The sequence below is a fragment of the Andrena cerasifolii genome, chromosome 6, assembly GCF_050908995.1.
Source record: "Andrena cerasifolii isolate SP2316 chromosome 6, iyAndCera1_principal, whole genome shotgun sequence".
Lineage (NCBI taxonomy): Eukaryota > Metazoa > Arthropoda > Insecta > Hymenoptera > Andrenidae > Andrena > Andrena cerasifolii.
In genome coordinates, this window is record NC_135123.1 from 13,634,358 (window position 1) to 13,656,190 (window position 21,833).

General features: G+C 47.9%; 1 protein-coding gene across 2 annotated transcripts in view; it reads left to right on the top strand.

The window, feature by feature from the left end:
• Positions 1-21,833, top strand: part of Sk (small conductance calcium-activated potassium channel) — a 166,969-nt gene that overhangs the window by 53,513 nt on the left and 91,623 nt on the right. The window contains exons 3-4 of one of the 2 annotated variants that reach the window (XM_076814908.1): positions 435-705; positions 10,025-10,237. In XM_076814908.1, coding sequence (XP_076671023.1) covers positions 435-705; positions 10,025-10,237 — 484 coding nt within the window. The remainder of the gene's footprint in view (positions 1-434; positions 706-10,024; positions 10,238-21,833) is intronic. The other variant, XM_076814909.1, reaches the window with a different exon arrangement.

The window sequence follows — 21,833 nt, forward strand, 5'->3', positions numbered from 1 at the left end:
TAGGGATCTGAGGGAAACTTGGGGAGTTCCTCGAATGAATTCGACTTCGAGCTCTTTAAGCAACCACTTCCCTTGACAATTCTAATATTATTACATCTTTTCCACCGTATCTCATGTGGTACGAAAACGTCGAGTGTAGACTATAAATCAGCAGGTCGCAAGGGGAACACAGAGCCTTTAGAGTCTCGCGATCACACGGTACCTTAGAAACCTTAAACCTTAAGTAACAAACACCCTTCTGCCATCAGAATGCCTCTACCTCCATTAAACACGTTCGCAACATACTCTAAAACCCATCAGTCGAAAGAGGCCATACCAAGAGGTCAACGACCATATCGCAAGCTCCATCGACGTCTGGCCTAGCGCTAGGCCAGTCTACTGCCCGACTTCTTTCCTCGTGGCTGTCAATAACATTGCTTTCACCTGTGTTGCAGAGAAAGCGTGAAGAGCGGCCACCACTGTTGCCCCTGCCAGGCACCCCCGCCGCCGGTTCTCGTTACAACGTCGCCCAGCGCACGCATAATACGGCAGAGCTCGCAACCGGAAGCGTCGGCCTGCTGTTGTTCCGGATGTTGTTGCCCCCTGCACTCTGGCACAGCACCGAGTGCTGCCTCGCTGCGGCAGCTGCGCGAGCCAGGCGACGGAATCGCCGGCATTGCTGCGGACTCGTTGCGGATCAATGGGGGGATTCGACAATTCCGACAGGTACGCCTCAACTCCACGCGCTACCGATCAAACAAAGGGTTTGCCATGCACCCACACCCCCACCCACCCTGTGCACACGCTCCACCCGTCGCGTTCACACTAGCCGTCTCCTTTGGATTGTTCGAAACCATTCTCCTCCCTTCTTTATCGTTGTGCGCGTTTATCATGCTTTCATGCCGCGCGATCAGAACCTGGGTGCCACCTGCAACATCCAGACCCCCGTCTTCACCGTGAATTATGACGAAGCTGCTCGCTGCACTTCTCGGCTCAATTCCGTGGAGATTTTCGTAGATAGCGGATGTGGGTCAAGGAGGGTTCCTGAAGAGCACGGCGCTTTTGAATAAGTTCCTTGTTGATGTAGCTTCGGGTGCTTTAAAATACTTTGGGACACAGTGTGTGGTATTTGGTAATGTCACTGCACTAGAAATTTCGGAAATTATTCGAGTCACCACCCCTTGGCACCACACGGCCGTGTTTCCTTCTCTAATAAAAGCACGTTCGCGGGACCCGAATGTCAATTCATGATGGCATCCAGGATTCTTTCCGCGCGAGCGTTCGTTGTCTTGCGTGCGCGCGACACACGACGAATACATAAGATGAAGAAAGCGAGAAACGTTCTGTTGTCAGGCGCCGCTGTGTCGTTGTCTCTGCTGCTTGTATCGTTGATGATCCGTCCGATCGTTGTTGGAAAGATCCAGAGCACGTGTCTGTTCTGTGTACCACTGCTCGCCGACCATCCACCTCCCCGCGCGATGCACCTAGTCGCGTTGCGTTCCGTGTTTTCTTCGTGTTTGGCCTCCTATTGTGCTGTCACCTTGTTAAACCGCCCACCCTCGGGGAATTTCAATTCCCTGCTTCGCACGCGTGACTGGCTGTCCAACCAACCCGCCCGCCCACTTGGTTTTTTCTTGTCTCTCCTTTCTTTATCCTTACGCCTGAATGGCCGCGGGCTTGTCGTTAGAATGGACCGTAAAACTTCAGCAGCTGTTTGTGGGCTAGGTAGGAGTGCAAGTTTGAAGAGCGCAGATCGCCGAGTTTGCGAGGCGGCTGGGTAGAAAGAAGCTTTCGACGGGAATTTAATAGAATGTTTGTTAATTTCGTTTCTATGGTTCCGAAGTTGCCTGCACAATTGATAGAATAAGGCAGGATATTCGTAAAGTTCGTAATTATGATTCCCTTTCCTCCGCAAGGCAGAATACGAGGGTAGAAAGTTTGCACACTGGTGTAGGGAAGGGAGACGGAATGGAAGTGTTTAAACTTCACCCCTCCGAACAGCCCTCTTTATCGATAAAGCGCTCGTGCTGCCACCTAACCGAGGGTTGGAACACCAGCCGGAAGCAGCCCCTGAGCAACAAAACCACCCCGGGTACCGACAGATACGTTGAAACGAAGGAAAAAGCCGACACACGATAAGAAGCTTATCAGACCCGCTGATAAAACGCCCATGTAACCAGCCGCGCAGTAGATGGCACCGTGTGCAAAGAATAGCTCGCTTGTGGAACTATAAACGTCACGGAAATGCACAGTCAGAGATTGCTGAGGCTTCCACGAGTTAAATAGAGAACTGCACGCGTGACCAATCACCACGGAACACTGTAGATCCTAACTACAGCTTGTACTTTCAAAAGCAGGATTAGTAAGGCTGAAGTTGGAAAATTAGTAACTATCCACCACATAAATCAGCCTGGTATACACTGTGCAAACTACCTGTTACAAGTACAAATCAAACCATGCGTTTCTGCAAGTAGTTACCTCCATTATAAAGGAGCAAATAATCATTTCCGCGATCTAACGGACGCAATTCAACTGCAACAGCGGAAGATCAACAAGAAACCATGGATTTCAACGAGCTGAAGCTTCCATTGTCATCGGTGTTCATGCTCGCGCGAGGATGCACTAGCCCTGACGAGGGAGCGGTAATTTGCTTATTCTCGAAAGTGGTTGCTAGATGTGCACCAAACGAATCTGCCCCGGTCGCCATTAAACGAGATCCGGGGCAGAAAAACGGGGAGGGAGGGAGAAAGAAGCTTAGAGAAGCAGGGACGCTTCGGAGGCGAAGAGAGATCGCGACATTGTTAGTTTAATTATCTCTCCTTGGCGCGGCGAAGCGCCTCGTATCGTATGGATACCTGAAGCACCGGGGCGCAAGAGGCCAGGAAAAATGGCTTTGTACGTGATTTTGGACGGAAGCCAACGGATTATAATCATGCTCGGGCATGTCATGTATGGAATCAAGGTTCCTGACGTTCAACGGTGACAGGATGGGTAATTGGGCCCTTTTTCTCATCTGTAACGGATGACTCTTTCTGGTTCCTTACATTTCGTCTTCTGAATTGTTGCGCGAAAGGTAATTCTTCGGGAGTGGTGTATGCTTGAATTAACGAACCTGGGTGGTAGCCATTTTTCTTTCTTATGGGGAAAAGGGGCTTGGATAATGTTGGCAGGAAAATAGGGATACAATTGTGAGAAAGAGTCTGGCAAGTAAGAACTCGTAAATGACTGTATTTCTGTCGCGCTCTGCGCCGACTGACCAGTGGCCGACCTATACTACTTGCTCAGTGTCTGCTGTGTTTCTCGTGGCAATAGCTGCACTTTTTACCGCGATGCTTAATAATAGAATAATGTACATGTCGAGGAAGGTTGAAAGTAGATCAGTGTTTAAAATTTAATTGGAAATTTTTAATTTTGTATGTAAAATTGAACACGTTATACTTGGATAGTTGCTCTGGTCAGTTTAATGACAGACAGAATTATTTCTTTTCAATACAATGACTTCAAACCATAATCTCAGGAAGGCTTCCCCTGCTCGGATTTCTTCTTTTTACACCATCCATTTCGTTATTTCCTTCGACGTCGTTAATAAACAAAAAACTTTAATGTGCACAGGCATGAAATACGTAAGAAGTTTCGATACGTGAAGGTAGGAAGATCACGAAGTAACTTTCGTGTCTTGTAGCCATAATAATGCGGTTGGTTATAAATCTGAGACGGTGTATGTGTTTCCCGTCCGTGCGAGTGCATCCTGGGAAATGAAGCGAATGGGATCCAGGACTTTAGAAGCAAGGACAGCCATTTTTACCTTTTTATCGCGTGCAGACAATCTTATGCACGACCATCGCCAGGGAATTCTCTTTTGTGAAATCTATCGGTCTGTGTCCTGAAAATGATCCGTGTGTTTTTGATGCATTAAATATCCTTTGGAGACTCTGGAAAGGGAAGGCTGAAATTTCTAACGAAGCCTATAAGATATCATGCGAGTGTTCTTGGTGGAAGTAGAACTCCCTTCTTGTACTAAACAAATTCTAATTGTCTACCTTTTATAGTCCACACTCCGATTTTTAACCCACTTCTGCAACGACCCCAAATCACACCTCTTGAAAGCCACTTAAACACTACAGTTGTCCCCAATTTTGACTAAACTCTCTCGGTGTATTTCTCCTATTTAATTAACTGTTTTTCTCTAAAAACCATTCAGATCTCTATATAGAGGCTGACCTGTAAATAGCAAGTGTCTTACTATACTTCTAACACTTTTCAGTGAAGTCCAGTGACATTATTCGAATATGTAACTATCAACGTTGCAGTTGCTTCCAGGGTTTTCGACTTGAGGCGCAAAAAGAATTTTGAATACCAAAACTAAATTGTGCCAAAGCTGCACCTAATCACTATTATATAAACATGAAAGTGATAACTCCAGAAGTGAAGCTGATAAGTTTCGAGGGGTTGAAGCAACCCTAATCGTGCTCGAAGATTGGGTGATCGGGTAGAATGGATTACTCGTTGATTCGCTCAGACTATGTGCTATAAATTTCCGAGACTGTTGAAACTAACTCTCATAAAGGTTCCCCGTGGCAGCCTCAAACAATTGCGGTGTCTGAGCCGTACGCCTTAATCCGCAGATTAAACAGTTCCCCTATTACTCTAGTGGAGGGTTGCACCGAGACACCGTAGCTATACTCTGCTCGCTGCGATAACGATTGCTCCGCGTTATCGGCGCGCTGCTGCAACCAATGCACGTGCCACATGCAACGCGACCGATTCGCACGTGCAGAATATGCACCGGAACGTAGCGAATGTTCATAATGCTCTGTGTTTGCATAGAGTGACTCTGGAAACTGGGACGAATTATATTTCCTCTTTCCCAAGTTACGTTGGTAGTCAAAGTGTCGAAACATCGGGTAATTCTACCTTGCTTACATTCTCTGCAAAAAAATGCCGCCTATGCTATTGAAGAATTTACAACTGAGGATAAGTGGAATCACTCAATTATTCCGCATAACTGAAAGGGTACAGAACGAGAATTACCTACCAATTTACCGAAGACACTCTCTTTTGACGAAGGTCGATATCAATTTCCCTTTCCTTCGTTGAATAGCCCTCATTAAAGGGATCGAGTAAAAACCACCGAGGTAAATCTATCAAGTTCGTTTATTCGCCTTCTTTTTGCCGGTCTCTGTAGACGAGTCCCACGGCACGTGGAAGGAAAACGGAGTAAAAAGGATACGTTTAATCGTCGATGGAAACAATCGGGTGAAAGGGACAATCACGAACTGAACGGGAAGGGAGCTGAATCTTTTAGATCTCCCTTTTTTTTTGTGGATGCGAGTCTTGGTTTTTATTGACGAAGCGGTGGTTCGTGAGAACGCACAGGATGATCCTCCATTCATGGAATAATTCACGAAGGTTGCCAGCGGGGAGTGCATTCGATCCAACGGGCGAACTTCATTTTTAAACACCAGATAACAAGTCTATCTTGCATCGTGTAATCCTTCGACTATCAACTCCCAAAGTACCTATAACAATTTCTCCAGATTACGAATGAAGCTCCTGAAATACTATGAAGCCACGAATTCATCTGAATCACGGCAGACGCGCGAGGACACCACGTTCCCTCGAACCACTGTTTTCATCGAAGACATCGAAAGCAATGCCCCTCCTGTTAGCAATCGCCGGTTTCTCTCGATCATGGAAAGTCGATAGAATCCCCTGTTGAACGTTTCCTTTCTAACTCTGTTATCTTCCGAAGCGGGGCTCGTCAAGGAATAATGCGAAACACGTACCTCTTATTTCCAGCTGCATCGACTGTGATTTGTTGAAACAGTTTCACTGACGTCTGAATCGAACGTTTTTCGTGTGATTTAGCAGCTTTTCCCCTGCACGAACCGCGAGCGTGTCGTTGCCCGATAAACGGATCGAATTGCTATCTGGCGGCTGATCGCACGCAGATTTAGTGGCCATTACTTAGTGCCCAGTCCGCTCTAGCGAAATTAAGGCAAATAGTTTAGCCTTCCTTGCCTGTAATGTCGCCACTTTCATCCTGGTCTGTAGTGTTCTTATTAAAATTGATCACATTTCGATTAGATTGAATGGATGGTGGATTGGGGGACTTACTCGAAAAATGATCGAAGATCAATTTTGATTCCATTTACTAGTAAATAGCTTTTAAATTGTGAATTCTGTTATCAGACTTAAGACGAATGATAACTACTGCTGATAGTGTGTGTCGCTTCTCCAGAGAAATATTTATCAGACGAATGATTTCAGCTCCATTGTATTGCAATAAAGTTCTATAAAATTCCAGCTTCCTCACTTATGCTTGCGATAATTATACTCAGAATTCACTGCCACTGTCCACGATACTGGCGGAATTCTCTTCTGAGAGTTTTCTTATCAGAAGCACTTGGTTCTCAACGATCTCGAAAAATTAGACGCCGGGAAAGTACGCCTGGGCTGCCGCTTCGAATTCAGACGGTTCTCATTCCCAGCTGCGGCAAGTTCTGTTGGAAATTCCGCCCCGGAAATCAGCGACAACCGTCGTCATGCTGCAGAACTTCCGATTCCACCGCGGCGCATTGCACTTTCGGAAACAGACGAGGATCGGTTTCAAATATTTAGGATCCGGCGCCGTCACCGCGACCCGCTTCCAATGGACCAATGCAAACTATTCGAATGCGTCTGGAAACTGCGGACGAAAAGTTTCCAAGGAATCGTTACCGCGTTCCTTCGACATCCCCAAACACGCTGCCCCGTTCTTGGAGAAATATTATCCGCTTTCGAGGCAATCTGTTCGGTGGAACTCGCTCGATCAAATTGCGGGCAATATCGCGACGCGTGCAAAGTCTTGAGTATAAACTTCCAGGTAGAATCGTTAACCCCTTTCCTTCGTTCACATGTTGACCAACGAGCGACTTAAAGGATGAGTAGGTCACTGTTTACAGAGGAAAATTAGTCGGACTGCAACTGATAAAATTTTGAGTAGCCAAGAATTATGCGTAGCTCCATTGCATATTACGTTATCTAAAGACCTCCAAGTTACTTTTCGCCTGGCGAAACGTCCGAAGTTCAGAGAAAAGGAAGCGATACCCTCATGAGGATGTAATCATGGCTTCATTAAAGGCACCTTTTCAGTGGTTCGTCATAAAGGCGGTATCAGCGTCGACTCGCAGGCCGTTAACCTGGATTGCCTTTCTAACTTGCTACTGAAGGGCCGCGATTATACGGGGCGATAGGCAAAAACGTTAACTAATCGCGTCTCGAATATCGTTCGAGCCCTCTCTGCGAGTCTCCCTGATCGCTCGACTTTCAGCTGTAAGGAAAAAGTCGGATCCTTGGACGAGAAGCGACCCGGCCCCTTCTATCTCGTAAGGTGGTTTCATTCGCGCGAACCCTCGTGATTCTTCATCTTGACATCTCAGATTGCGAGGCAAAGCGATGATACTTATCTCTCACTGCCACTTCCCGGGGCGGAGTCGATCCCTGAACGGGGGAATTAAGTTCGCTGAATTGTTTCTTTGGAATCGTTCCTCTGCCTCTGATCTTGGCGAACTGTTTCCCCATCTCCGATCTCGGAGTACCATTTCCTTGGGAACTTTGTTGATGACATCTTCCACGGCGAGGCCGTCGCTTCCCCTACGATAACAGGATCGTACTCTGAAGAATTACCTCCCTCTCTCGGTTGCATCACTAGAAATATTATCTTCCCTATTGACGACATCGCGTAGCACACGGGAAAGGCACCTACTGTTTGAAATCGAGGGGGTAAATATTGAGCTTTGCCAGAGCATGTCTCAAGGAGTCTATTTTCCGACATCTCGGACTACGATGATCCCTAAGATGGGACGACATACTTTCACCAACCCTATGGTGGCTGACACACAGCGCCCACAGATTTCTAATGGAGAAGACACTTTGGTCGATAGAGTTAAGTTCGCAATGGAAATCCGTGGAAAGTTATCGCGTGCATTTGAATGAACTCCTCCTGAGAATGCCCTCGAAGCAGTTCCCCGAAGTTACCGCTGCAAAAACCACTGCCAGCTGCTTGTCTGCAGTTTTGCAAATCCGCCGGTTGCGGCGAAGTAGCCCGAGTGTTATTGGAATCTAAGATCCCTGGAAGACGAGCGCGATCTTTCGTCCAAGAGAATACTTTGCAACGGGTCTACCGTCCACTCTTCCGCGTTGCGCTTAACGCTGTAATTTACAAGCGCGCCAGCTAGCGGCTCGTGCCCCAGAATTTCCGAACTTCCACGTTTGCTTCGCTGCATCTTCAGATATTCGAAGGTTTCTGCCGCGAGATATGTACCCCCCGCGGCTTCGTCGGGTTTCGGTGCCAGAGAGCACCCTCGTCTAACAATTCACCACAGTCGAGTCGAAACGTAGGAAATCCTCGCAGTAAATAGCTTTCTAGGTCTGCTGGCTGAGCGTGGCGATCATTAAGCTATCGCTGACTAGCCAGCCAATCGGCTTACCTTACATCCAGTTTAGCTGGTAGGCTAACAGGTCCTCGGATAAGATTAAACTTTGAATCCGTTCCCGTTATTAGCCAGCGATGTCACCAACGATACAAATCTCTCCGCGCGACACAGTCAGTCCACTTCAGAATCGTTCGCTTGGGTTTTCGATGATCTTCCTATGCCCTTATTCCCTTCTTTTTCCCCTGTCGAGCTCTCTCTCTCTCTCTCTCTCTCTCTCTCTCTCTCTCTCTCTCTCTCTCTCACTCACTCTTTCACTCTGTCAGCGAGTCATCCTCCCTGGCCGGTAGATAGCAATGTAGTTGGCAGACCTTTAAGTAGAACACAATACGAATACCATCATGAGTCTGCCACGCAATCCGCTCGCATCATCCATTAGCGTTCTTTTGCATCGTTAAGCTCCTGAGAGCGGGTCGCCAGCGCGGTGGTTCACCTCATAATGCTCGGAAACGTAGCCGCGACCCCGAGGAGCTTTTCCATTCGATTGTTCGCCAGAGCACACCCCTACACCCCCCGCCCCCTGGCCCCGGCACACCCCCGAACCACCACCCTCTCGAAGTAACCCCGAGAAATCTTTAGTTGTAGCCGAACCGCGTCCCCTTTAGTCTAGCGGTAGCGCTGAGCGTAGTGGTCAAAGCTTAGATGATAGAAGAACGCCATTAAGTTCTCCACGCTTGTCGTGCCTCCAGTTCACTTTCCCACTCACTTGCCCGCCACCCACCGCCGCCGAAACCGCGATCGAAGAGTAAAGAAAGACAGGCCTAGAGAAGGATTGACGAGGGACGAGGCGGAATCGATAGCAACGATCACGCGCCCGACACACGTCTGCTTTCTCTATGAACATTCTCTTTACTGTCTCTGTCTGTCTGTCCGGCTTTCGCACGAAATACAAGGTGATCCGTTCGACCGGACGCCCTCGAATCGACTCGTGATGCGTGTATTTCGATGCCGTCCAGTCGAGCGGATCATCCTGTATGCGGGTGGTACAGAGAGGAAGCTCGATACTTTGTGAGGCGTTATAGCGCCGAAGGGAGCCCGGACGAGCGAGTGCTTAATTTCCAGTTCTATCGCGATGAAGCTGTTCTAATACACAAGTAGGGGACTTGCAATTCCTCCAAATCATAAGCTTCTCTATCGAACTTTGGCTAATAATTCTACATAGTTCCGTGCGGGGTTCAGTGATTTTCTCGACCCCTGGAGTAACCACTTTCAGCGGTCCTCTGTCCAAAGATCAAACATTTCTAACCATGGACCATAAGCTGCAATCCAGGGCATTTGAAGAACCTATAGGAATCTTCCCGCGCGTTCGAACAGCTTCATCCCTGCAAGTGTTCGGAATCAGGCACACGTTTCGCCGAACGTTTCTTTTCGCAACGAGCCGCACCAACCCCTCCAAGTATCGATCCTTCCTCTCCCCAATCACCCGGCGTGCACACCTTGTCTCTTCTCATCTGATACACAGCCAGTCCAGTCTTTTGTCATTCGTTTAAACACTCTGCACCTGTACCACTACCACTGTGCCTAATGTAAGACTTGTGTGACGAATAACAACGTGCTAAAAACACGCCCAGTTCCCGTGGTGGTGCAAATCGTCGTTGACGACAATGCCGACGACGCCTCCGCCGCCCACGGCCACGTTGGTCTGCTCTGGTTCCGGTTTTGGGTCTGGTTCCGGTACGCAGGGCGTCGTACTCTGTCCACGTACGCTGTCGCAGGTCCGACGATCACGGCTGCGAAGGGCCCTCACCGAGGCGACCGCTGAGACCGTCAACTACGTCAAGACGGTGGGCACGATTATCCGATAAGCCGTAATGCCTGATGTATCTTATACCACCCACACACGATATATTCTATTTGCATCGTACACCCACAGGAGAAAATGGCACTCACCCGCGTCGCCATCCTCGTCGAGGGCTGTGTTCTTTTGGGATTCTTCTCGCTCGTTCCTTTTTAGGAGAGGGTTACGAGACTGGGTAGTTTAGTAATTTCAAATTAAACCAGATTTGGCATGAAATTCTTTCTGTATTCATAGACTTGGAATATAATTTCTTCGTGGAATATCGGCGTAAACTTCATTGGTACCAAAAGAATACAGCTGCAGTGAGATTGAAACTATGGTATGGCTTCCACGTGTTCCCTTGCAAGGGACAGTTAAAAGGCGAGGGAGACTGTCTATTCGATTTCAAATTTGAATGAGACGCTTGCTACTCAGTATTAAGCCGCGCTTCTACTCGTGCAGCGGTGAGTGGAGAACACACTTGACGCATTCTAAATATGGTCGATCTTCAAAGATAGATCATATGCTAGAGGCGTCTGAGATTGTGTTTCGCACAGTTGTTTGCCTATGTAAGAGCGTGGCTTGAGTCGCTCCATCTCTAGAAGGAGAGGATCGAGTTTGACGATACTTTCGTCGATCGAATTTTAACTGCCCCGCGATGGAACCGTTTTCTGTATCGTTTCATGGTTTCGATGTTACCCTCGACGCTCGTGTACGCGCGATATTAACGCAGCACGTGGATTTTATCGTGCGTACGTTGCGATTATGTCTCCGACCACGTAGTTAGCGTCACTGACCCATAGAAGATGCCTCTCACCACTCTTCACCAACCACGCTATGAAGTATTTAGCCAATCTAGTAACTAACCCTCCCCCGCCCAACCATGACCTGCATTCTCGAACGGGCGATATATCGAAGGCGAGCGTCCGCGAGATTTCGCGTCTCATGTTTTATTAAAGCTCTCCGAGGATGAACGCATTCGGCGTCGAAAGGTAAGACTATCTTGCCCAGCTGACTGCAACAAGCAACGCCCATACATCAGGCCTGAAGATCTCGATGCAGATTAATGCAAAATCACCCACGAAGACAGTACCAAGGCCTTGCAAAATCGTCTTATCTTTTATCCAGGAACGAAGCCACCCGCCCAAGGGACGCGTCCATCCCCGGAGCAGCTGCTGGCGCGCCCCACGCGACAACTGGACCCTGTAATTAGTTGTACAGACACCAGCATGCATTTCCTCATGCTCCGGGAGAAAAACGGCAACGCGTACCCTAGGCGTGACGGGATTTAATGCCGCGCTCGCTCGCACACGTCCCCTTTGTTCGCCGCTTTTCCGCGCGCTTTGTGGAACTGACTCCGCCCGCGCCCGCCGGATTTACGATCCGCAGAATTTTTATTCCGCGAACGGCAAAGGGACATCGTAAAGTTCTCCGGCATAACGCCGTGGGATTACCGTCTCGCGTCTTTTACTGGCGTCGTCTATTCGGCTCGTTTGCCAGCGCGTTTTACCCCTCCACCCTCCCCTCTCGTGCCCGAGAACAGTCAACCAAACGAACTCTAGCGACTCGTTTTTCGAAACGAACGATTCCACCGAAACGTGCTCGCGTGCCGTAATTTAGAACGCCCCTCTCAGCGCGGTCGTTTCGAGGTTCGTCTTGGTCGGCCTCTGGACTGTTTCAGCGTTAAAATCCTCGTCGCTGTACCCTCGCGATATAGATACTACTTAGCTTCTGTCGTTTAATTTCCACGGGGAAATTCGTGCAAAGTAGTCGATGTTTGATGATCGTTTTAATTGTCCCTTAATGGAATCGCGAGGAACCAACTGCATCGGAGGCATTAGGTACGTGTTCGCGTTTGATCGATCGGGTCCATTAATTACCGCGTTTCCATGTGACGATCGTGATTGATATCCAGCGTTCTCACGCTCCATTGCTCATATTTTGTCACAGTTACATGTCGCTGTTGAAGATCGCTGCTTGCCTCGTGAAAGTTCCTCGAAGTTGCCAAGTGCCGTTCTAAAAAAACTCCGTTATCCGGCAATTAACACTCGAATCTGTCCGGCGCGTCGGGTATCCTAATGGACGAGCGCAGCGGAGCTTAATGGCGCAGTTAATTTTGATCGACGAGCCTGTCGCGAGGCAGAGTTTTCGCCGAGCACAGGTGAACTACAGGGCCGCGTGTTTGAACGTACGTGTACTTACATGCGGTAGCTGCGGGGCATGCTGCGTCCCGTACCCGAAGTTCCGCGATAAAGCCCGTCAGCTCGCGAAAGACGCGCAAAGTAGGTATGCACTGGTGTCCCCGGTCACCGCGAATCCCTGTTATGTTGTTTGGCGAGCTAACATCAAGGATTTCGCTGCCAGTCCCCTGAGATCGCGAGACCCAATATTGACCGTTGTTACGTGATTTAACTCGGACGATCGCCTACCGAACCGATATTGAGCGACGAGCTCGAGGAGTAAAGCAGGCATTCAAGAAAAGTCTACTCGCCTTTTATTCTTTGCCACTCTCTGTTAATTTGCATTTTTACGGGTTATTATTGTCAGTATATACCAAAGGGATTGTGAAGCTAGAGGAGTCGAGACTTTCAAAGTATCCGGGGTACAATATCCAATGGAACTAATTGGGTTTCGAGTGGGACAGCTGTCTAATTCAAATACCAGTTGCTTTGAATTGACGGAACGCCGCTTTTGTCGCGATAGCCGTAAACACCGACGAAGGAAACACCTTTGGATGACGTTGTGCAAACATCACATCTCGTTTATTAGCACTAGAAACAGTCGTGGCACGAGAACCGCACATACAACGGTACAACCGTGGAAATTTAATCGGGTTTTATCCCGAGAAGTATGTCCGCTTCCCCGTGCGCCCGTTGTATGTACATCGAGCGAAACGCGATGTGCAAGAACAAAGAGACGTGGCGAGCCCTTTGTACCGTGGGTTTTAGAAATTAATTAGAAGCGATCCGTCTCAGGGACACGTTGCCGCGTCGAGGAAATTCGGTTTAGATAAATTATTCCCGTGGAAAATGTTGGCGAGTGTTCGAGAACTAGCCGAAGCTTATGGCGACGTGCGATCGTGCTTGATTCTGAGATTTTATTATAATCAAAGTAGACACTACCTACGTGCAGAAAAATCTGCTCCGACACTCGATTGTTTCACCCTCGAAATCACTTTAACAGAATTGCACTTGCATCGTCGCGAGGTTTTTCAGTTTCAAATTGCGTAGGTACTCGAAGTTCGATAGAGGAGTCCGATTGGTAGTTAATCAGCTGAAAATGCAACTGGTCAATGGCCATCGGGAACACGGAATTGCGATTTAAACTAATCGGGAGCGGTGTCTGCTTGTAACTAATCGATTCGTTAATCGTTGTTTAGGTAACCAAACATAATGAATTGCATCGGTTGATTAATTGAGATGGCGTAGCTGCGGCCTTTTAAATAGATGAATGGTTAGTGAAGCGTTTCCGGTTGCTTAATTGAATTGCAGAATCGGGGAAAATTCTACTCGATCAGCAATTCGACTGTAATTCAAGTTTCTTAAACTTTCAATTCACTGACCAACTGCTAATAACTCTCGCATCGCTATATTAAATCCAGTTCGACAGGCGAGTGAAAGATGGTTCTACGCGAAGTACAAGGGACGCGAGCGTCTTCATTCCAGTCACAGGATACCTATAAATCCGCGAACGTTCGCGTCGATGGTCCCAGTATAAAGACTATAAAGCCGAAGCCAGTGATTCGCCATTAAATCGTCGCCCCGGATCTCCCGAAAATTTCCATAAAATCCTCTCGCCTATTCGATAACGACGCGTCACAAAAATTCAACGGCTTGCCGCTTTACGAGCGGGCCGCATCTCGCGCCCGGAGCATTCGGCCCCCGTGGAAATTGCTTGCCGATAAAATCCGTGCCCGGTCTATTACCGAAATTGCCGGGAGCACCGTCGCCGCGACGTGCATAATAAATGCGAGCCGATGATGCATTAGTGCAGCCGGTAATATACCGCAGCTCATTGCTCGTTATAATTTCGCGCAAACTAACACCGGGCGTCGCTCGAGACCCCGTTAATGGAAACCGGCGAGAGCCTGAGACTGTTTTATCGCCGTCGCAGAAACAAGGCCGGCGGGGGGGCCACTTTGACGTTCAATTTTACGCTGGACAAATTTCAAGGATATTTCCGCCCGGCGAAAAAGCAACGCCTAAAACGACGGGGAAGGAAAAAAAAAATAGCGAGGGAGCAGCGGCACAAGAGGGAGCATAAAGAGATCCCGCGACGACTGAAAAATCCGGCGTTTCGCGTGCCACTCGAGGGGAGAAATAAAAGACTTTTTCAGACGCGGCCGCGAGTGTGCGGATCGGAGTGAAAAGTGTGAATAGGCGCGGAGGGGAGGGGTGCGCTCTTAATAGGGGGTGGGATTCGAGAAGTACGATAGAGCGCGAACGGGCTGGCTGAGTAGGTTTACGTGTTTGATAAGGATTCGAGCGTCGGTGGGTGCAGTTTGAAAAATCGTCCGACGTGGAAAGAGTGGAGGGTGGAATCGAGCCTCCCTTAAAATGTTGGGGCGAATGAACATCGTTGTTGGTAATAACTTATTTTGTGGTTGAGTGGAGGCTGCGTTAAGAAGGGCAGTTTCGAGGAGGTCGTGGAATTTCTATCTTTACGAGATTGCAAAGGGTCGCTGCTCCATTTCCATGCATCTTCGGAGATCGTGATGGTTCACCTCGTCGTGCGCTGGCTTGGTTTTCACGCGTTCCTTTATTTACCGCAACGATCCACGGCTCGGTGTGCCGCGTGTTGCCTTCCCTCCAGCCTTCTTCATTTCTTCTCACGTTTACTCTCTCGGTTTCTTCGTCTCTTGGCAGCGGACCATCTTCATTTTTTCTTCGCGTCGCTCCGCAGCTGCCCCGCGATTATTATCCTCGGACAAGCAACGCCGCGACGACAAAAGATTTGTGGAAACGATCTCTCTAGGCATCAGCCAGCTGATCTCGAGGACTTTATCCAGGACAAAGGGAAGCGTTCCTTCTTGCCTACAGAATCCTTCTCCTTTAGCTTGTCTCCTTCGACGAGATAATATTTAAAGTTAATCAATCCCTTTCTCCTGCGGCTTCTTTCGCGCCGTGGACTTTTATAACTTGTCACCGCTCATTCGAAACTTCTTCCCGTTCCCCACTGGGGAGACAGGTTTTGCAGCAGTGTCTTCTGAAATCGTCCCACGACGACATTTTATTCGTTTTACATCTAGAGATAAACGAGGACATTATCACGGTTTTAATCAGTATTCTCGTTAGAAGAGAATCCAGTTTATGGCTCAGTTTCCATTTAGGACTTGCTGTAGATATGGTAATAAACACTGATTTATTTTCGAAACAGAACGAGAATGGAGCGGTCGAAAATATATTTAGTAATTACAGTCGAACATCAGTCGATGAAATTTGCATACGGTTATTGAACCGAATTTGCGTGTGCAATTATATGTGATTAAAAGTGATTAATTACGTTAATTGAATTTTAACAAACCGCAGTCGCTTTTTAGTAGACTCGACTTTAATAACGCGCATTGATTGGATGCGCTGGATCGGTGATACCAAGAAGACAGATTTTGCAAATACTCGCATAGACGTGAACGGGGAAGGGAGACGTCCATAAATGAGAAACGTGTCGACGCTAAGGGCAGCTGCTGGGGAAATTGTTAGTCGTGTCGCGTGAGTAATAGGGTAGCCATGCGTGCACGATCGAGTCGCATTATTATTGTTCGGCTGCTCACATCATTGTTTCGCCCATGATACGAAGGTGGCCTGCGTCTGACACGCCGCCTGATATACTACTGGCCGACCGGAAAATACAGCATCTACTGCGCTGCATTCCGGCGCGCCAGCCTATCGTAGTCACGCATCGGTCATCGTTCCCACGCTTTCGGCTGAATCTAATTTCCACCAAACGATCAATTCTCCTCAAAACCGTCGGCTTTCGTGCAAGACACGCGTTAGGAATTTTCAACCATCGAAAAGCTGATTTTTTAATCAAACAATCTGGACTTTCACTGAATCCCTTCCATCGATGCGTTAAGGCTGAGTTAAACAAGTGCAACAGCTGAAGCACTCCAAATTTCATACGGCACGACGACCCTTTTAATGGTGTTCTGTAGCTAGAGTTTCCAACTTTTTTTGGAAAATATAGTAGTATAGGCCAAATGTGATACAATATAGTACATTGTGGAAGAATATAGTACTTTTGAGAGGCACGTGTTACAAAATCAAACTACATACATTAAAACGACATCTTATTTTTTAAATGTATATTTTTCTGCATTTTGCATCAGTGATTAATTTATTGTCTTTAACAAATATGTCAAAGGTTTAATTGCACTGAAAATCCAAATTAAGATATATAAGGAGGTCATTTTTAATGAGAAATAGACTGGCTCTGTTTCTCTCTTCCAGTCACTTCATATACTAGAAAATAATCCTCTCTGTTAAAGTATAAATTCGAAAATTAAAGTTTTGAAGTAGCAGAAATAATGTATCAGAAATAATCAAAAATGTATCAGAAATATAGTATTTTTACGTACTATATCTTTTTCTAACAGTATATAGTACACTACTTAGACAAAAATACAGTACAATACTATATATTATAGTACGGTTGGCAGCCCTCTGTGTAGCGCGCATTACACGTGTTTAACCGTGCCTTTACACTGGCAAAAGGTCCCATGTTTCACGAAATAACTTCGGACGAAAGGTTCTAGATTAAAAATTAACGCACGGTGATGGTGGTTCGGCGGACACGTAACACGTGCCTGTCCTGTACAGTCAACGACTACTATGGTTACGGAGGCACTGTATGTACTGACCAGGAACGAGTGCAACGTCGACTGCATCACGTTCCATTACATGCACGCGCCAGGGAAATACTGGCCCCGCTGCATGCTGCATTCCGAGGCGTACGTGACGTTTGCAGGTTGAATTACAACGCGCCACATAAATCGAATAAATCTCTCGTGTTCGTTGAACGCGCGCAGGCGGTGCTCGTAATTAATGGTGAATTATAATTTTTTATTCCGCCAGGGGGGAGGGGGGGACATGTAACATTGTCAACTACGTGCTTCAGTCTTTCCAGCACTGCTTCATTGTTTGTTGCAAGTTTCCATAGCTAGACTGTTCGATAAACAACTGTTTCTGGGTCCATTTTCACGAAATTTCGTGTGTCGTCTGACCAAGCACGGATTCCTCTACTGGCCACCCATTCTTTCACGATTATATTGAAAAATACAGTCTCCCCAGAAGTTTTGATGAAAATGTACGAGACTCGATGGAGGCCCGTAAGATCCATCAAGCCCATCGCGACTGTACATTAGGGTCTGACCGAGAACGACACAATTCACTTGCCTGGGAGTCTCGTGTCCCTCTCCCGGAAGACGGGCGTGCCTTATGTCTCTTCGGAGGCGAACCACCAACCAAAGCCCTCTAAGTGCACTGTTCAGCTTTATTTTTCCGCTAAGCAGCACGAAGCTAGCGCTGGTTGAAGCGTAGAAAGTGTCGTAAACTACCGCATGCACCATGCACGCCCGAGGAACGGCTTCCGTTAAATTATTAAGTGGATGTTTCTTAAAGTCGCGTCCCGCGTTCCATTAAATACCAGGTTGGCGGGTTGATCGATCGGAATTCAACAAAGTGGCCGGTACACGCGGCGTGAAATATTCAACAATGAAATCGATGACGGAGATCGCGATTCTTCCAGCTCGCTGGGCCTGTAATGGAGTAAAATCGAAACGTCTCGTTTCCCGTTCGCTGGGAATTATTCAGGAAAATTGATTTCGCAATTCGGCCCGCGAAAATCTTTGCTGATAGCTACGGACGAGGTGGCTAATTGTAGCAGACATTTTGCGACGATTTCTATCGAGCTGAATGTTCTAAGTTCTTGACGTAACCGCAGGTACTTTCTCGCTGAGATTCTTTCCTTTACTGATTAAAAATTTCGCGTTCGTTTGAAAGATTTTGATGAGTACAGCGGAAGGGTAGAAGTTGCTGACGTAAATTATCTTTTGAAACGTCGATGTGGCTGAATTTTTCCGTCGCGTTGGCCACGAAATTTGAAGACCACGCAACTGAAAATAATGCCGTCTATGCTCTCCCACGTGTTGCACGCGTTCTGGACGAACGTCGAGTCCATAGTTTTAATGCTCTTTAGGCTGGACTTGTACGTTACTGGAGGCATGTGCGCGTGGAGTAATGCACTGCGATGAATGGGGATGATGAAGTCTTTCCGCGTCACCGGCGAAAGTGCTAAAACGTCCTCCCTCTTCTGTGATTCTCTTTTGGAATGCGGAATGGTGGTGCGCCAGCGGTGGCTCTGAGATAATATTATTGTTCTATTCATTGCTAGTAACTATTTCACGAAGATGATGGTTTAATTAGAGAAGATTGGGGATCACTTGTGGAGGGTGTGGTCATTATTTATCAGCGTGAAAATGAAATGCACAGTGAGGTTGGTGGACAGAAGATTGATTAGGTTCAAAAGGAGACGAGGAAAGTTTCGAACAAAGAACGATTCGTGCAAGGCGGCACGTATTAAATACTTGAAGGCGAAGATTTCGAGACGTTCTCGCGTGTCGTTATAATCTGCGACGATTTAGTTGATCCGACTCTGTATGGAGCCAGTTCGCCCAAGTTCCTCCATTAAAAAAGTTTGCCCGTTGTGTGCCTGACGAAGGCCGCGGCTCCTTCGGTGCCCTGCGGGCTTCGGGGAAATCAATTTCTTTTCGTTGACTAAGTGCTCTTATTGAAACGTGACATTAAACTTCCCCCAGGTGCTGTAACTCTCCATTACTTCCTGTGCTTTACCAATACAGCTGGCTCGTCTGTGATGTAGCTAATATTTCTGCTCGCTGCAAAAGTACCTTGAACCATAGCAAACTTTGAAATCACAAGCTTACAGCTGCAAATCCCGATGTCTTTCGATACCTTAGAAACTGGGTCATTGAACTTACATCATCCTTCGGCATTATCTAATCAGGTAGCTTGCGTTAGATGCCCCACTCCGCCAAGGACATTCCACCAATTACCGCTACAATTTTTCAAAAGCACCCGTCCTCGAAATCACGGAAACCTTTGTGCCCGGCTGAAGATCATCCTTTCACGTATCAGCGTTTCCAAGAGCAGTCTCGTTACAGCACACGTGGTACACTAATTGGCAAAATGACATTAAATAACCTCGACTAATTACACCCCATTGTGTCTGTGCAGTAGAAGAAGAAATGCCACAGAATGCCACCGAGCTGCGGGGCGGGCCACAGTGGAACATCCCCCTCGAAGCCCTTCCGCTTTCTCTCGAAAATATCTCTCGATTCTGTCAACGTTTCGCCGCCGTCCTCGTGAAGCCAACAACGTGACACCCCGTATATTATGCATAGTTCGTCGCGTTGGAGCGTGACATCACAACGTGCCAGAAATAGTCGGCCGAAAACACCGTCACGGTCATTAATTCTTTCGATGTCCCCCGAGCAGCGATGCGCCTCGATACGCGGAGCAGATGTAACACCGTCGAACCCGTTACATCAACATGCCCTGTCACGCAACACGTGATGATATATTGCACGGATGCATCATCGTTTCGCGTCCGCGTATCGACTGCCCGTGGCGAATCGATCGGCGACTGATGAACCATGGCGGCGGACCGCGTCGCTGGAAGGAAATAATTCGTCCCTCGGCAGCCAGACGAACTTTCCAGCGATCGGCTTCTTCCACCAGCTCTCGACCACCTTCGTTTCGCCAACTTTCTCCACGTGGTATCCGCTCCTTTCTCCTCCCTCTGCCCTTCCCCTATTCGAACCAGGAAATCTCGGAGTTGCAGGGTTACAGCTCCGAGGGAAGAAATTGCACGCCATTATCTCGGTTACGCTTGATCCCCTCCCAGTATTATTCCCTTCCTTTTGTCTCGAGGTGCATTAGCTTCCCACGAAGCCTCGATTTTGCAACATTCCCGCTGGCTAATGGACACCGGGGTAGATCGCAGTGACTCATAAATCGTTGGCGCTCTAACATGCTCGCAGGGGGTAGGATTTCTTCTGCTCTGTATACTATGCAAAAATGTGGAATTATGGATATTAGGGAACTCGCCGAAGTGTACTTGAAGCGGTAGGAGAAGCGCAGCGTGCCGCAACAAACACACGAGTGCTTCCTCGCGCCTGCCCATTCAATAAATTCAAAGGATGGAACAGAGGCACGATTGACTTGGATACAAACGTTGCAGTGCGCCCTTACAACCTTTTGGAACGCCGGTATCGCATTGATCTGCCTTGTAATCCAGCGGAAGCTCGATATCTGATCAAACCCTGCGCAAATACAATAGCAGCCGACGCCAACTTGGGACGCGTTCATCAGGCCTGAATGGAGAGTTTTCCCGGGGAATTGTTGTTGCACTGTTTCTCCGATAACCTCGTTCCCCGTTTAAACGCGTATCGTTCGTCGCTGCGGTGCGATGCGTAGTAACAGGCTCCGAGACTCAATTGCATACGATCGAAACGGCCGCTGCACCGCCTAATTCTCCGTTAATACGGTTATTCGTTTCATAGCGGGATCAGTTGACGCGTAAGGGCTCCAGGATCGCGGACGCTTGTATAGTTTGAGCCGGAACCCTTTGAATCGTCCCATCTCGTTTTCCGCTCGTTCACCAATTGCGTTCTATCCACCGCGAAATAACTGTCGCGATTGGATGGTCTTTGGAGTTTAACTTACTCCATCGCTTGGTATACACTCGAGGTATTAATATTAATTAAGAACGCTTCGGCGTGGTCGTTTCCACGCTGGAAAACCGTGAAAGAAGTGGGCGGCAACTTGTGCCCGCAAACGCCTCGTTCCCGAGATACGGTAATAAATCTCGCGTTGCGAGCTGGCGCACCTGCGAGCGTCTGCACGCGCGTCTCTACGGGCGGAATATGACTGAAAAAAGGAAACGTTTCCCGGGCACATGTGCACTTGTTTCCCTGGGTTTGAGCGCGGAATCGATCCCAGAGGGTTGCAGTGCTAGATTTTTTAACACTTCGCGCATCGAAGGAAATAAAGGGAACTAGGGAGAAGAGAAGCGTGTGCGCGGGAATGGCCTTGGGAGCACTGAGAGAAGAGCGAGGGGAAGAAGTTTATAAAAGCGTACGGGTGGGTCGAAAGACAGGGTAGCAGAAATTACAGGGCGAGATGAGGAAAAATGAAGGAACGGGAAATTACGGGGGTAAGAGGAATGAAAACAGTGGCGAAGGTGAGGATTACTATTCTCTCGAAGAAGTCTCGGGAACGAAGGGGGGAGGGGCACATGAAAAGGATAGAAGGGGGTGCTGAATTAAAAAGGCGAAACGCGGGACCTATGTAAATAAAGGACGCAACAGAAGTCGAAGAATGGCGAATGTATAGCAGGTTGCAGGGAATGAGTTTGCGCCTTGGAATTGTAAGAAACTTGGAGCTCCTAGGTTCTGTCCACTTCCTGAATAGGGTGAGAATTTTTTGTAACGCAAGCACCCGCTGGTAATTGGAGGACTCGTGGAATGTACTGCGAAGAATCAACGATGAGTGTGTAGATGCTAAATAACGCTCCTTGTCGCTATTATT